General features: G+C 35.4%; 1 protein-coding gene and 1 long non-coding RNA gene across 2 annotated transcripts; both read right to left on the reverse strand.

Moving 5' to 3' along the window:
• Positions 1–2,862: 2,862 nt before the first annotated feature.
• On the reverse strand, positions 2,863–8,312 carry LOC136799456 (synaptotagmin-7-like). The gene is made up of 6 exons (XM_067056164.1): positions 8,225–8,312; positions 7,712–8,001; positions 7,134–7,272; positions 5,933–6,561; positions 5,432–5,549; positions 2,863–3,341 (listed from the first exon to the last, which is right to left on the reverse strand). Exons 1-6 carry the CDS (start codon positions 8,235–8,237, stop codon positions 3,016–3,018), a joined length of 1,515 nt encoding a protein of 504 aa, XP_066912265.1. The 5' UTR covers positions 8,238–8,312; the 3' UTR covers positions 2,863–3,015.
• A 6,457-nt stretch (positions 8,313–14,769) lies between these two features.
• LOC136799464 (uncharacterized) lies at positions 14,770–15,146 on the reverse strand. Its single transcript, XR_010845527.1, has 2 exons — positions 15,067–15,146; positions 14,770–14,855 (listed from the first exon to the last, which is right to left on the reverse strand). It is a non-coding gene; the product is annotated as an uncharacterized lncRNA (long non-coding RNA).
• Between the last annotated feature and the right edge of the window lie 361 nt (positions 15,147–15,507).

Raw genomic sequence — 15,507 nt, forward strand, 5'->3', positions numbered from 1 at the left:
ATGTTAATTTGTCCTTCTAAAACAAAGTAATTCTCGCAGATGCGTATCAAGGGTTGGTCAAGTAAGCCCAATAAATTAATTCCAAGAAATCGAAAAATATGAATATTTTGAATAAAACGAGTTTGGAAACTATTCTAGTCGCGAGTTAGGGAGTTGCTAGTTTCGAGTTGGGGAGTTAAAAAATTACCGGCTACCGAAAAAGAATAACATGCATCAAAAGTACGATTTTGAAAGTAAATGTAATATGAAAGTAATATATAACACATATAATACGTATAATACATATACCACCTGTAATATGCTTATTTGCCTTAAACACGTGACTGAGAGTATGGAAAGCTATTTTCTACTGTCAAGTATTCTTGCATTGAGTATAAATATAATTCTTGATTAAAGTGACTTTAGAACCATTGTATTTTATAAGGGGCCCCCTCAGCGGTTTGCGTGAATGCGTAAATGGGCTTTTTTGGTTGCGTGAATGCGTGAAAATCGAAAAAAAATTGCGTGAATGCGTGAATTGAAAAGACTTGCGTGAACGTGAAAATCCATATTTCTATTGCGTGAATGCGTGAATCTGCCTTGTTTTTTGCGTGAACGCGTGAATTTTTCCTTTTCACAGTTTGTAGAAAACCCCAAGGTGCGCACCTATTCCAAATTCAAGGGATGCCAGGTGAAGGTGTACAAACAAATCAGCAACTTTCAAATTCTCTATTTTATAAAACGATTCATGATTTAGATGCGCTTTATAGCAATCTAGACACCTTAAATTTCCAAATTTTTTCGCTCGGGCCAAACATGTATTGGCCCTCGAATCTTAAATAACTCTAATTTCCCCCCGTGTTTCTTTAAGATAAAACCATGGTTATGCATGATGAGTGATCCAGGGCCAGGGCCAGGGCCAGTCAGGGCCAGAGTCACTGGGGGCAGGAGGCGGCCATGACTTCACCACGTTTTTGCAAATAAAAAGAAACTTATTTCAAAGAAATTTTTGCCCATGATGTAGACTTTCGATAACCTGATTTCTTGGCAAAATTAGTCTGAAATGGAGTCGTACTTAAGCACATCAGAGGGTTAAAATAGAAATTTTCTCCTGTCGGCGCAAAACTTTGTTGCGCCTCCTTAGTCACGATGTTATCGGCCCCTCCACGTTAGGAAATTAATTCGCGAGCCCCGATTAAAACTTTTCTTTTTAATTTTTTTTGATCGCTTCGCTCGCAACAAATGTTCATTCTTTTACCTCATTTTACAAGCTATCAAGCGATCGTACCTTGCCTCTAACGAATTTAGACTACATTCTTTTTCAATGGTGTTAAAGAGAGTATTTTTAGCCGAACGCGAGTGACAGAAATGCAAAAATTTCCTCTCTGCGTAAACCATGGTTGCGCCTCCTTACCCCTGAGCTAAGCATCATGGTGTCATACTCGAGTTTATTTGACCTATTTTTGATAATGTTTAAGCTTTTGTACAAAAATTCGCCTGCAGTGCATATCTTTTCACTTACTATCGCGATACGTTAACTACAGAAGCTTCACCTTTTCCAAACGATCGTGACAAGTTAGAAGAATCAAATATTTTGCGTGATGGCATGTGATTAAAGTTGAAAAAATACGTAACGCTTTCTATTTGGGGGCTTCTTATGACGCTACCAAACACGGTGTTTTATAGTCAGGTCTACAGGAAAAAACCACTACTGAGTTAAGTTTTTCTCAAGTGCATGACCAGATCCGGTCGAATAATATCTCGAGTACAGACTTGTCATACTTTTTTATGCAAATCGAACGTTTTACTCCATAATGGCGGAAATTACGTAAATTACGTAACTTAGCGAAATGTGCAAGACCTCTATTTTTGATATTTTCCCCGAGTTGTTCCGAAAATTTCCCCGATTTCCAAAAAAATTGGGTTTGCGTGAATTTCGAGAAAAACTTGCGTGAATGCGTGAATTGCGAAAGATTTTTGCGTGAATGCGTGAAATTCTGGTCCGCTGGGGGGGGGCCTCTTTTTGAGGCTAAGATGACTGTCAACTTATATCCTTTTATACAATAAGCATCACTTGCAGTATGATCAATATTTTTTGGGGAATTTGTCTGACAATCATTGTATTTAAAGATTTTGTCAATATTTATACAAGAACGTGTCATGTTGTCAGCATTATGACAATGACATAACAGTACTCAGACTACTCAGTATTTTGGCTTTGCTAGCCAGCACCTTACCATTTTCATGATCTTAAAGTCAATAATATGTTTGGTACTAGCTAATTTGAAATTTGTACTTTTGGGCTACATTAGTTTAAATTAGAAAATTTTCGGTCGCCGTAAAGTTTTACGAACTCCCCAACTCAAAACTAGCAACTCCCCAACTCCCCAACTCACCAACTAGAACATTACCTAGACTCGAATAAAACAGATTTCCTACCATTTCACTGACTCTCTGGCAGAATCTTGTTATCTTTGATGTCAGTCCTTTAGAAGGCTGAGAGTCCCGGGGGTGTACTAGGGTTGCGAGCTGACGAAGGGGTGCCGCCCGAATTTCGACCTTTGGACCCTTACCGGGACTAAAAATGAGAAAACAAAGAAAAATACCCTTAGTGGGATAAATATGACCAATTTTGACCAAATTTCGATCTTTCTGGGGGTAAAAAGTTGAAATTTTCCTATTTTTCCGACCCTTAGTGGGACTGAAATTTGATTTTCTGATTTTTCCGACCCTTAGCGGGACTTTGGAAATCCAAAGGTACCCTTAAGGGCGGCACATACCGTACCCTTCATTTGCCTAAGTTCCCCCTCCCCCGGGCTGAGAGTTTTATAACACATGGTTTTAACTTCATAAGATTCTAAGAAAATGAAAAGACTTTGTGGTTGTGAGTTATCAAACACATACAAGTAGTTATTTTTCGAAATATTTTCTTTAAAAGTTTTAACATTCATTTGAACTTAACATTTGAAACAAAGAAAATAGATTCTAGATCTAGATGATATTTAAAATGATTTTGACTCTCTGAGTTAAATGCCACTAAACATCTTCCGGGTCAATCAAGGAATGCCATCGTGAGTGAGTTTTATGAGGTTCTGTTTGCACATTCCTCCAGTGTGTGATGGCTGAATGTTGAGGCGAATCCAGGCTAAAAATCACGTGACCTAATACTTCGTCTCGACCAATCAGAACTTTATTTGCTATAGTTACAACCAATGAGAAAACGCTTAAAGGATATTCGAAATCTGTTGCTAGTTGGAATTGGAATGTTTCGTGGAATTTGGGAGCACGCGTGTTCCGTAAGTGTAACGTTTCTTTCTTTTCGCACGAATCTCCTTTGTATAACTTCACAATCACGTATGGGTCTATAATGTTGAAAAATATAAAGAAAACAATTAAGCCTATCTTGGTGTTCTTGGAGGATATCCTTTAAATGCAGAACCAGCTGACAGACAACGTTGTTTCAATGTTCATCTAACGTTGTGAACGTTGAATAAACGTCGAAGCAACGTTGTGTGTAGCGAGCACCTCACTAAAAACCGGGATTTTTCATCTCGTTTCTTAGTGAGTTCCACTTTGACGATTTTCGAAAAATAGAAGCCTTTCAAGTGCTTTGACTATGCCGGCCATTCTGTAGCAATATTCAATCTTTCGAATATTTAGTTCAATCCAATCCTTAATGCCGATATTTAGTTCAATCCAATCCCCATATTTAGTTCAATCTCTATATTTCGTTCAATCCAATCCCGATATTTTATTCAATCCAATCCCGATATTTCATTCAATCTATTTTTATTCAATCTTTTTTTTCATTCAATCTTTTTTTTTATTCAATCTTTTTTTCATTCAATCTTTTTTTTTTATTCAATCTTTTTTTTTTATTCAATCTTTTTTTTATTCAACTTTTTTTTTTATTCAATCTTTTTTTTTATTCAATCTTTTTTTTATTCAATCTTTTTTTTTATTCAATCTTTTTTTTTATTCAATCTTTTTTTTCATTCAATCTTTTTTTTATTCAATCTTTTTTTAAATTCAATCTTACTGGGCACAAGTAATCCTGCACTTGCACATATAGCTGTCCTTGACCGGCAAGTTTCTTAACTACATTGAAACTATACTCCATGCCTGTTGCCAAGCTCATTTTTGTTATCTCTTTACGTCGTACCTCGACAAAATCAAAGTCATTCTGCCCTAAAAGTGGAAATTTGTCCTTCAGGGCAGTCAAAATCTTCTGACGAATCATTGGTTCTCCATCATCTTCAGAAATAACACCGCTACCAGCTTCTTCACTAACAACAGAAGAAGCACCAGCACCACCGGATGCTCTAAGTCTGGTGCGATCTCCTAACATACTTTAGTCAGATCCTACTAAACTTTTACGTCTTAAATCACTTCAAACCATGTGGAAACTACATTAGGGAGATAATAATTACGCTCGTACCCAGGAAGATTGAATGAAAAAAAAGATTGAATAAAAAAAAAGATTGAATAAAAAAAAAAGATTGAAAAAAAAAGATTGAATAAAAAAAAGATTGAATTAAAAAAAAGATTGAATAAAAAAAAGATTGAATGAAAAAAGATTGAATTAAAAAAAAGATTGAAAAAAAAGATTGAATGAAATATCGGGATTGGATTGAATGAAAAATCGGGATTGGATTGAATAAAATATCGGGATTGGATTGAATAAAATATCGGGATTGGATTGAATAAAATATCGGGATTGGATTGAATGAAATACAGGGATTGAACTAAATATGGGGATTGGATTGAATAAAATATAGGGATTGGATTGAATGAAATATAGGGATTGGATTGAATGAAATATAGGGATTGGATTGAATGAAATATAGGGATTGGATTGAATGAAATATAGAGATTGAACTAAATATGGGAATTGGATTGAACTAAATATCGGCATTAAGGATTGGATTGAACTAAATATTCGAAAGATTGATTATTGCTACAGAATGGCCGGCATATTTGACGCAAATTCGATTATTTTGCTACTGCAGGAGCTTCGAAAGTTAAAAGTGACGTCAAAAAATCGAATGTTTAGAGCCCGAAAACCCAGGCTCAAAACATTCGAAAAAGTCGCAAAGTGGAATAGACATTAATTGCGTAAAAAAACGCGGGTGACGTCTAGTATAGGCTACGTTGTGTGCCCAACTGGGGAAAGAGAATATCTCTTTCTACCACTAACATTGACTTGGCATACTAACACACTGTTTATTTCCAAAGATTCTCGAACGTATGTTGTTTATCAGTTCAATAATCGAAAGGTGGAAATTTGTTAACGAGTGCAGTTCAAATAATGTAGCATTGGGGCCCAGGTCGCTAGGTTTGCAGGATGACGTGTACCTACTACCTCACTCCTTAAACAATCTTAAAGGGACTAAAACGGATTCTCGAAGAAACTGGCATCGAAGAAGAACCAAAATAAGTTAAAAAGCTTTACCAGGGTTAAGGCCAGTCAGATGAGCCTTTGGAAGATTTTTGGCTTCTTCAATATTGACTTGTAGTTTGGAAAGAGCTGCTTCGTGTCTTATTGAGATCATCATTGAAGCGTTTGCGTTCTAAAATGAAAGGACCAAGATAGAATATAAACTTTTGGTATGTCCGATAACTATTACGTATCAAATTTATTATCTTCATATCTTTTGTTTTTGTCAAAATACAAACTAATCAGTGTAAAGAAAAAGTCCTACCCTCCAACTTTAAGTGCATTTCCATTCATAAGGGGAAAGATTAGAAAACCTTGAATTGCATAGACAATCTTTAGAGTTTACATTTTTTCTTTGAAAAGCCCAGGCCCAGGAGACACTGTGTTGTCAAACAGGGATGGGACCCTCATATTATGTTTATATTGCATTTAGTATAAACTCTAATTTTCCTAAAATCGCTGTAGGGAGACAGGAGTATTGAAACACAATGTATTGAATCAGAAAAAAGTATTTACCTCAGACTTTTTGACGAACAGATCAGCATCAAAAGTTTCTTTTGCATCAGTATTCAGAGTAATCAACGCAATATCCACCTCGCCTATCAAATCGTGTTTCTTCAATTTCGAATGGTTATACACTTTTAGTCTCAATTTATGTCTTTGTAATTGAACTTGATCGAGGTCGGTGAACACTAAAGATTCATTGAAAATCGGCTCGTAAGTTTCCCGTCGTATTTTTGTCTGCTGTCTTTGAATTTTGCCGGGTACCAAATAAGCTCTCACAAAAGTGTTGGAGTGGTGTATATCCGTCTTCATTTTTAATTCAGAGCATTTTATAATGTTTAGAACTAGTTTTCGTTCATGTCGTATGTATTCAGCTTCGAAGAAAAGTTTGCCAGTTTTCTTGAACGAAGGTTTAACAGGACTGTGATGTGTTTTGCGTCCGAGACGTCTTGTGCGAGTAACACGTTTCTTGATTCCGTGTACGTTTGAATCTAAATAATGTGCTTTTCCATCATCAGCTGAGTTATGTTCAACGCTTGAAGCGGTCAAGGAGCCGTCGTCGCTGAAATTTGGTCCTAAATGATATTCACTTCCCGAATCACCACCTGATTCTGCTCCACTGTGGAAAGATGAATACATCACTGGAAAACGAAAAAGAAAAGCAATCTTCGAAATGTTCCTTAGTTAGTATGAAAACCATTGCGATTTTTTAGAATAAAAACCAGTTCTAATCTTTTCAACGCTAACGTGGTGCCTGGTGCCCCATATTACCTGGTCAAATTTTTTCCTCTTATAAGTAGAGTGACCACCGAAGAGTGGTTGGAGACTTTTGCCTTGAAAATAGAATGGTTCGAATAGAATGGGTTCTTCAGCTTTGATCTAAGATTTAATTACCGACGGATCCAAAAAAGGTCATATTCCGGCTCATATCTGCCATTATGAATGTGATACAGACCCGGGGCAATGACATTTCCCAGCTGGCACACAACGTTGTTTCAACGTTCATTTAACGTTATATGACGTTGTGAACGTTATTTAAACGTTAAAACAACGTTATGTGCCAGCTGAGTTAGACAAAAAGGATTGGTAGCGGACAACCTATCCGCTAGGACTTAGCGTCGATTCGATTTTTAGCGAAATTACACCTGTAAAGCGTACAATTAATAGACAAAGAGAAAATGGTCAGTGATGTATCAAAAGGATTGCACCATACCATGTTTGCCGTGTTTGTGAAGGTCTGCCATCATTTGGTTGGTGATTGATCTTCTCCGTTGATTCAATACTCCATGATGTTTAGCAGCGGAGGATGAAGGCAAAAGGTTTGTTGGCGCACTCGCTGATGTGGGACTGTGCTAAAATGTGCCAAAGGTTTTTATAGAATGCTGTATGTGAGAAAAAGCAACTATGAATATTTAGTCTAAAGGCCATCAACCAAAGACTACAGTTGACTCTCTCTCTTTAGTTCGATTTTTAAGGAGAATTTTCATCGAATAAGGAGCGTATCGAATAGTAGAGCGTCGTTTATGACAGTTTCTTGTTGACGGTGTCTTTCAATATTATCGAAAAAATGGAACGTATCGAATAAAAGTGCGTCATTTATGAGAGTTTCTTATTGACGGTGTCTTTCAATATTATCGAATAATCGAGCGTATCGAATAGTAAAACGTTGAATTACAGAGCGTCAACTGTAGTTACTTTTACTCGTGTATTGGTATCTATCGTCTCTGGGTGGTACCGCGGTGTACGTGATATCTCTGATCAAACTACCAGGTCAAAGCAGAGAGGACTTACCTGAGTAACACTGACGGTTGGTACAGCTCTGTGTTTCCATGGTTTCTGGTTCTGAATCTTTTCATAGGAAAGTGGTAAGTGGAAATGATGTTCCCTCATGAAGATTTTGGGACGATTTCCTTTACCATCACCGTCTTTTTCGTCTGATGATTTTTGTGTTTGTTCAATAAAGTTATTTGATTCGTCCTCTTCCCAGGCCCTTTTTGGTCGTTTCAATTTCATAATTGATTTGATGATTAGGATGATCATTGTCAGTGTCACCAAAATACCGCCCACGAACAATCCAATTTCTTGAATAAAAAAAGAATTATTGAGGATGTTTGAAATTCACAGAAGGGGACTTTATTTGAGTATATTTTATTTGGCAGAGTTCTTCTTCATTCTGAGGTTCCTGTAATATAGAGACGGTGGGACTCCAAATTTGCCGAAAAAAACCTTCTAGGAGACGGATGTGTCAAAATAAAAATATAAATCAGGTCACAGGATAGCACTCTGATATGAGATAATTCTTACCTAAACCTTCCATCTGGTCTGTTTGGTGGTTTGTTTTCTTTCAATTTTGTTATTTTGTGAAATTGTCTGAGAGAAAGAGAGAGTAAAGCATTATAACGCCTTACCCTATTTTAATACATCCGACAGTTTAGTCAAGTCGCGTTCAGCCTCAAACTTGAGTCACTAAGGAAGTTGATGTATTCAAACGAATAACCATAATGCCTTGTTAGAAGCCACCTCATTAAGCGAAAACATCTCAAATTTCAAATGAAGTAAAGAATGACATCCGATTCAAACAAAATTCACAGTTTGTATTATTCAAAGCAAAGGTAGTTGACAAGAGGTTCAGGGTATGTAATTCAGGAAAATACTTCATATCTAAACTATCATGAAGTTTAAATCCGAACAGAAAAGGCGCAAAATGAAAAAAATTAAACCAAATTTGAAAAACACTGTGTCTCATAGACATTTAGGCGAGACCAATTTTTGCTAAAATCAAAAAAATAATAATATTGAATTTCCACTACAATATATTTTACACACTAGTTATTTGTAAGAATCAAATTTGAATAAAGCTGAAAATTAATTCAAGAAATTGAAAAATTTAGAAAATCAAGCATTTCATACACTAAGATTTTATCATGATCATTCAGATAAGAAAAAGTGAATTTTTGATCCAGATATTTTTTGGAAAACATTTTCGGTACCTTACCAACCCTGATAAATGAAAAATTCATTTTTATTTTACCGACCGACCGACCCATATTTTGCTAACGATCTGCCCGTAGAACAACAAATTAAATTGGTCTCGCCTTAAGATTCCATTTGATCTCTTGCAGAGTACTATTTTACAGCCATTTTTTTACAAAATTATCATCCACTTGTTACTCTTACAATTCAAAACATATCTTTCTTCTCCAAACAAAGTTTTCTTCTAAAGAAGGTTACTAGAATCAAAACCGCAAAGCTAATTCGATTAATCGACCTATTTTCTTCGAGTACCTTTCGATAAAAATATTCATGCTCTTCAAACACTTGTCCAGCACTTTTTATTTCAAAGCACCTATTCTCTCTTCTTTTTTGCTCTTTTTCTCAAATTTCCCTGAAAAGGATATTCAAGTGAGGCACATGTTTTCAAAACAAAACATAGGGAGATTATTTTTCCCTAAATTTTCTCTTTTCTCTTCGTTTTATCCATCTTAAAGAATTAAGACCCATCACAATATGTTTCTAATGTCTGCTATCTTAAGATAAGTAAAAACCTTCCAATAATTTTCTACCCGTTATTTTTCAAGATTTTTTTGACAAGTAAGGATTGGTAGAATATAACAACTCGTTTTTTTAGGAATTAATTTTTTTACAGTAATGAAACTATTAAATCCACTTTGCCCGTAACATCTGATAAGGATTGGAAATAAGAAACCAAACACAGTTGAAATTCAGCCCTCTGCATAACTTGACCCCCTTGACTCAGAGACACGCTGAGAAAAAGCCAATGTTATATGGAGGTGTGTCATAAAATTTTAGAATACACCCCCTTCTCACAGACCCGGTGGGATTTCATCAGCCAGTGGGGGTAAAAATAACGGACCAAAACTCGTTTTTTTATGACTGGGGATTTGAATTCCATTGTTTTCTAGCCAGAAAATTCAGCGAGGAAGCACAATATTTGCAGTGGGAATTTACTTTTCTGATTATTTTCAGGGAGAAAAATTAGAGTATAATTTTCCACCGGGGAACGATATTTTGGCTAGTTTTTCCAGTGGAGAGGGTTCCCAGTGGCTCTGTGAGAAGGGGGTGTTAGAATAGTTCGGTATAAGTTAATCACTTAGACCCGCCCAAAACTATGTTTGCAATCAAGCACAGATTCTTCACCAAACTTTTTAATAAATCCATTTTAATTAACAACAAGTCTACCCATCGTTATAATTACCATAATTATCTAGGATAAATGTTGATTGCAGTTGAAGCATTAAAATAAGAATGTTTCTTTTCCTATCCACAATCTTTTGTTGAAGTATATTTTTCTGATGATATTATATAAACAGATTACCCGCCTTCCTACCGGCCAGCCAATGAAGTGAACCCGGTTTAAAAACGAATTAAGTATCGAAGGAAATCTTGTGAAAGAGCCGACTAACTTATACGCCTCTGTACGAATTAAACCTACTCTTTCTTTAGTTTGTAGCCGCAATACACCTTTTCAACCGTATTCGTGCGGCGAGGTGCGTGCCACTTTATTATTTAGTCACCCACCCCCTAAACTCGAGCCAAAATATTTTTTACACATTTTTCTAGGTGCGAAAAAAACGGTTTTAGGGTGGTAAAATGGATAAAAAATATCCGCGTAGATAAAATATTCTCGATTTGTCGATGAAATCATGAAGAAACTTCATTTGAAATTTAAGTTTTCTTTTTTTTCCGTACACTTAATCGATAAGTTTAACTCATAAGAAGGTAAATAAATTCCTAAACGTTGGGTTTCAAACAAAAAGTCATACAAAGCAGCCAAAACATCGATGTCTAAAGAGCCTCCAAAACAACTGAAGAACCACCGAAGCTGTTGTTTTTCTTCCTCAAAAATATGTAGAAATTTACTTTTCAACACTACTTTCTCATGACATCACCAATTTATGCTATACTAAAAACTCCTTTGGAAAGATTTTCTCGAGGTGAATAATCTATCGAATAATAAAAATCGAAAATGATGACGTGAGACTTTTTAGAATATTTATAAACCTCGCTGATTTTAAACCTGTGTTTTGATTTTTCCTATCTTTCTTAGATTAAAGTTACAGCCCTGTGAACTACAAAGGTCTACTCTATTTTGGATATTTTTGGTTATTCTTTACCGTTTTAGTCCTACTGAACAGGTAAGCACAAACCACGTTATCCTTGATCTTGATTGATTGGTAACACGGTAAGACAAAATGATAAGAAAAATAAGTATCGATTCTGAATAACCAACCAATCAAAAAACAAAACAATGTGTCACAAACGCCACTGACGCACTGAAAAATTTTTCACAGACAACATCTTTAAATGAAGGAAAACCATTTTTTCCAAAATCAATATTTGACATGACTGTCGCAATTTCAAACCCCAAACAGAAACAACACAATCAAATCCAAATGTTTATATAAAACTTTCACAACACATTAACGCATAACAAAAAAACAGCAAAAGGGAAATTTACAGATAACCGTTTCTTTCATAAAATTCTCATTGATTTCGCATTGATCGTTCACTTTTTTCTTTGAAGAACTTCCCGTCAGTAATTGCTTGAGCGTCATTAAGTATTATGGTATCGATTAATGAGCTTGAAGCTCGCAATTACCACAAATTAATTGTAATTTAAGATTAAAAGGTTACTTTGAAACTTTCGCTAAAACTATCCCACTACATTTAACCTGAGATCAGATCGTGATTATTTTCTGCCCACCATGCTGAAGCCTCTAAAGGGGTGGGTGAAAACAAAACAATCTGACGAAAATTCGTAAGGACCGCGGAAAGGACTGGGAATGACAACATAGTTGTGTTTATGAATATTTATCAGAAAAATTTAGTTTTTGATTTTCCAGCGCACCGCACAACAAGATTCTTGTTGTAGAATTTTCCGCGGGAGGACAATTTTCCTCAGATGGTTAATTTTCAAGGGCCTTCAGAGGTTTACCGTGCGTGTAAGAAAATTATGATCAGGTTATAGGGAGCTAACAATGAAAGTGAAAGTGAAACTGTAAAAACGTCGGCAGATTCGGACCCAGTCCTCTTCTTCCGAGACGGAGGCTAATTCGAATGCATTGCGCATACGTAATTTTTTTCCGTAAACGTGTGATGGATTAACATTTAAATGGTTAGTAATAGCCTAGCATTTTGATTGGTCAAATTATAGGAATTTATGATGTAATTGAGTCAAAATTGACCATTCAGTGCTCAGGAAAAATAGTTTAAATGTTGAACAAAAGTTTTAGGACAGACAACCATCGTGTTTGTTATATTTCTGACCGTTACTTTCGCGAGGCTTTTCTAAAACTTTATAAGTATAAGGCTTTGATATTCCCGACCATTGAGGATACTTACGCCCTAAAACGGGAAAAAATTTGCCTGAATGAATGAATATGATTTAGTGTACATCCAAGAATAGAAAGAAAGACCAATACTTTTTGAGCTTTGTATTTGTGCATTATTGACAATAGATAGTTTTCTTGAAAATTTAGAGAAAAAAAGGAATTATATCAGCCATTTCAAAATTCTCAAACAATAACTAAAAATACGAATAAAATATAATTTACCTATACATTTATATGACATCGTTTGCTGCAGGTCATTTTTAAATCTCCACAAACAACAAAATACCTGATTTACAGTATGTAAACAATGAGAAGAAAATATTGCTTTGGGTACCAATTTCGAAGTAAACATGAGTAAACAAATTACTAAATAATGTCTCGACCATCATTATGCAGTAGTTTTTCAGTGAATCATCCATTTTTGTATCCAGATCCATTCTTGCACCCAGAGCCACCTTGCACCTAGAGCCACCTTGTACCCAGAGCCACCTGCGCCACTTTTTAATGTACTAATTGACGTGATATACAATCGCGAGCGCTATCCGAATAAAAAGCGGATCAAGAGACTGGGTTCGAGTTTTACGTCAAGCTGGACTTTTTCCCGTATTTTGTTTTTCGAATTTGCTATCATGTGTCTTATCCTGATCGCACAATTTCGTCACTGGCCCTCGGCAATGGCTCATAGCAGCCGGTAGGAGTAGAAGGAGCACTTCCCCCTTCGGAACTCTCCAAAAATTGTCAATTCAAAGAAAACCTTGAATGGCTAGTTTTATTTTGCTAATAAATGGTTTTGTAGAATTGTTAGTAATGAAGAAACCTTAGATTCAAAAATTCTCATTGTGTCTCCTATGAAAACAATTTCCATCTATGAACCTAAAACAACGCTCCATCAACTTTACATAAGTCAACTGCTTTTCTAGAAACTCTCCGGTCAATTTCCAAGTGGGGCTGAAATTCCCGGGTATTTTACAAAATTTTTGCCAAATTTCCCAGTGGGGCTGGGGTCGCAGCGGGACTGTGACACAGGGGTGTTTCTAGAAAAGTAGTTTTTCCATCCTCGAAAGAAAGAAATAATGAAGTCGCTTGTTAAAATCCATATTTGAGCATCTGCTATCAACTAAAGTACTACAATTAAATGACGAAAAAGTGTTGCCTCGCAAAATTGCGGCAAATCACAGTAGTACCATCGAATTTTTCAGCCGCATCTTGCAGAACGTCCTAGCACTGAATACATATAAAAATCAAAAGGGGTTCCCTTTGGAACAGGCTCAAATTAGAATATCACCGCATCGAGAGCGAACCGAAGGCTCCCTTTTCTCTAGCTGTCTACTCGAAGGTAGAAGCGAGGACATTGAACCCACAACCTTGCGCACAGTAGCTGGATGCTCTACCACTGCACTAGTCCTCAGCCGGGTCATGCCAAAGATTCTCAAAATGCTATTTGGTGCCTCTCTGCTTGATACTCAGTAATTAAAGGAAGGATCAAGGGTAAGTGAAGCCAATCCAGGGAGAAAGATCGGCGCCCTCCCCTACCTTCAGGTAGATAGCCTTCGGGTGGCCTCCGACTGCGGTCGCAGACTTACTAACATTGAATATCACAGTCTTAAGCAAACCAGACTTTTATTATTCAGCGATAAACAACAGGAACTATATTTTTCATATAAAATAAAATCTTTCTTCGAAAATTGGAAATTATTTGAAATTTCCAGACAATACTTAAAAAATAAATTCAAAAACTTCAAAAAGATTTTTAGACTAGCCATAGCTTTCACTAACTGCCACCCGCTACATATGCCTATTTATAAGCATTTATAAAGACTAATTTTTAATGCTTATTAAAGCCTTTTAATGCTTTATAGCGAAAATTTGGAAATTATTATAGGAATAATTCGAATGATTCTTCTCAAAAGCATTTTCTTTGAGATATCAACGATAATAAAGCTAACATAAATGAAATATATTTTTTTCTAAAAACGTGAAATACTTTTACAAATAATAAAATACGAATCTTCAAATATTCATTAGCAAAAGTGTCCCGGTAGAGTCAATTACAGATACTAAAACACTCAAAAGACATGCAACTATATTCCAATCGATTTGTAATATAAATGACTCATAGTAGAACCAAACAGCATAAGTAAGAAATGCTATGAGCCAGAAACATAACGAGCAGGAACCAAAAATTGACAGGTAACAGCGTACTTAAGAGTTTTTCCAACGGTTTAACAAAGGATATCGTGATCCATAATTGTTTACATTAAAAGGATTTACCAGTAATCTAGAAGCTGTAACAGCGCCGTGTAAAGGATGGAAAATGATATGACGTAACGTGGTAATAGTAGCAGTAACGAGGCAATATTGATGAGCAGAAACCAGGAATTAACAGGAAATAGCGTATCCAGGACTTTTTCCAACGGCATGACAAGGGATCTCATGGACAAAATTGATATGCCAGTTATCTTGCAGTTGTAACAGCAATATCGTGTAGAAGGATGGAAAATGATGACGTAACGTGGTAATCGTAGCAGTAACGAGGCAATATTGCGTTGTCAAAGTAAATGAATCCTCTTTCATAAGATAAGCTTAAATGGAAAATAAGAAACATGAAATTAGATGATAATATGGTGAGTGTACTAAAATTTCCTCAAAATAGTTCTCAAGTTTCTTTCAATTTTTGATATTAATTTCCCAAATAGTGCCTGGTAAGTATCAACAAGAATACAGGTTAACCATAAAAGATTAATAAAACCAAGTCCTATAAAAGTACATAACGAAAAAATTATTTGTACTTACTGTCAAAGTTCCATAATACAAAATTTTTAAGCATTGTTGTTGGGAGTGGAGTATGCTGAATGACGATTGTCGAATAATTTTCGTTACAGCGGAATTTCGTTGCCAATTCAACCATAAAAAATAATCACTTTTTCATATTCATTCATTGTTCTACTATTATCATTTTTATCATTGTTCATTATTGTTCTGTGGTAAAGATTAAACATCAATTCACATTCACATTATTGTAATCAACTTGGAACTTGGAAGTAATAAATGTAAATTCAATCAATCAAATAAAATTTGTACAAAATCATAAATAATACGTAATTTCAATAATTCTGTATAAAAATATAATACCCTTCAAATTTATTATAAAGGTATAAAAAAATTCATGTATTACAAAATAATATAATATTCTATAAGTTAGGATAAAAATATAAAAAAAATAATGTAAGGATT

Source organism: Clytia hemisphaerica, unplaced genomic scaffold, assembly GCF_902728285.1.
Source record: "Clytia hemisphaerica strain Z4C2 unplaced genomic scaffold, Clytia hemisphaerica genome assembly, whole genome shotgun sequence".
NCBI classification, from domain to species: domain Eukaryota; kingdom Metazoa; phylum Cnidaria; class Hydrozoa; order Leptothecata; family Clytiidae; genus Clytia; species Clytia hemisphaerica.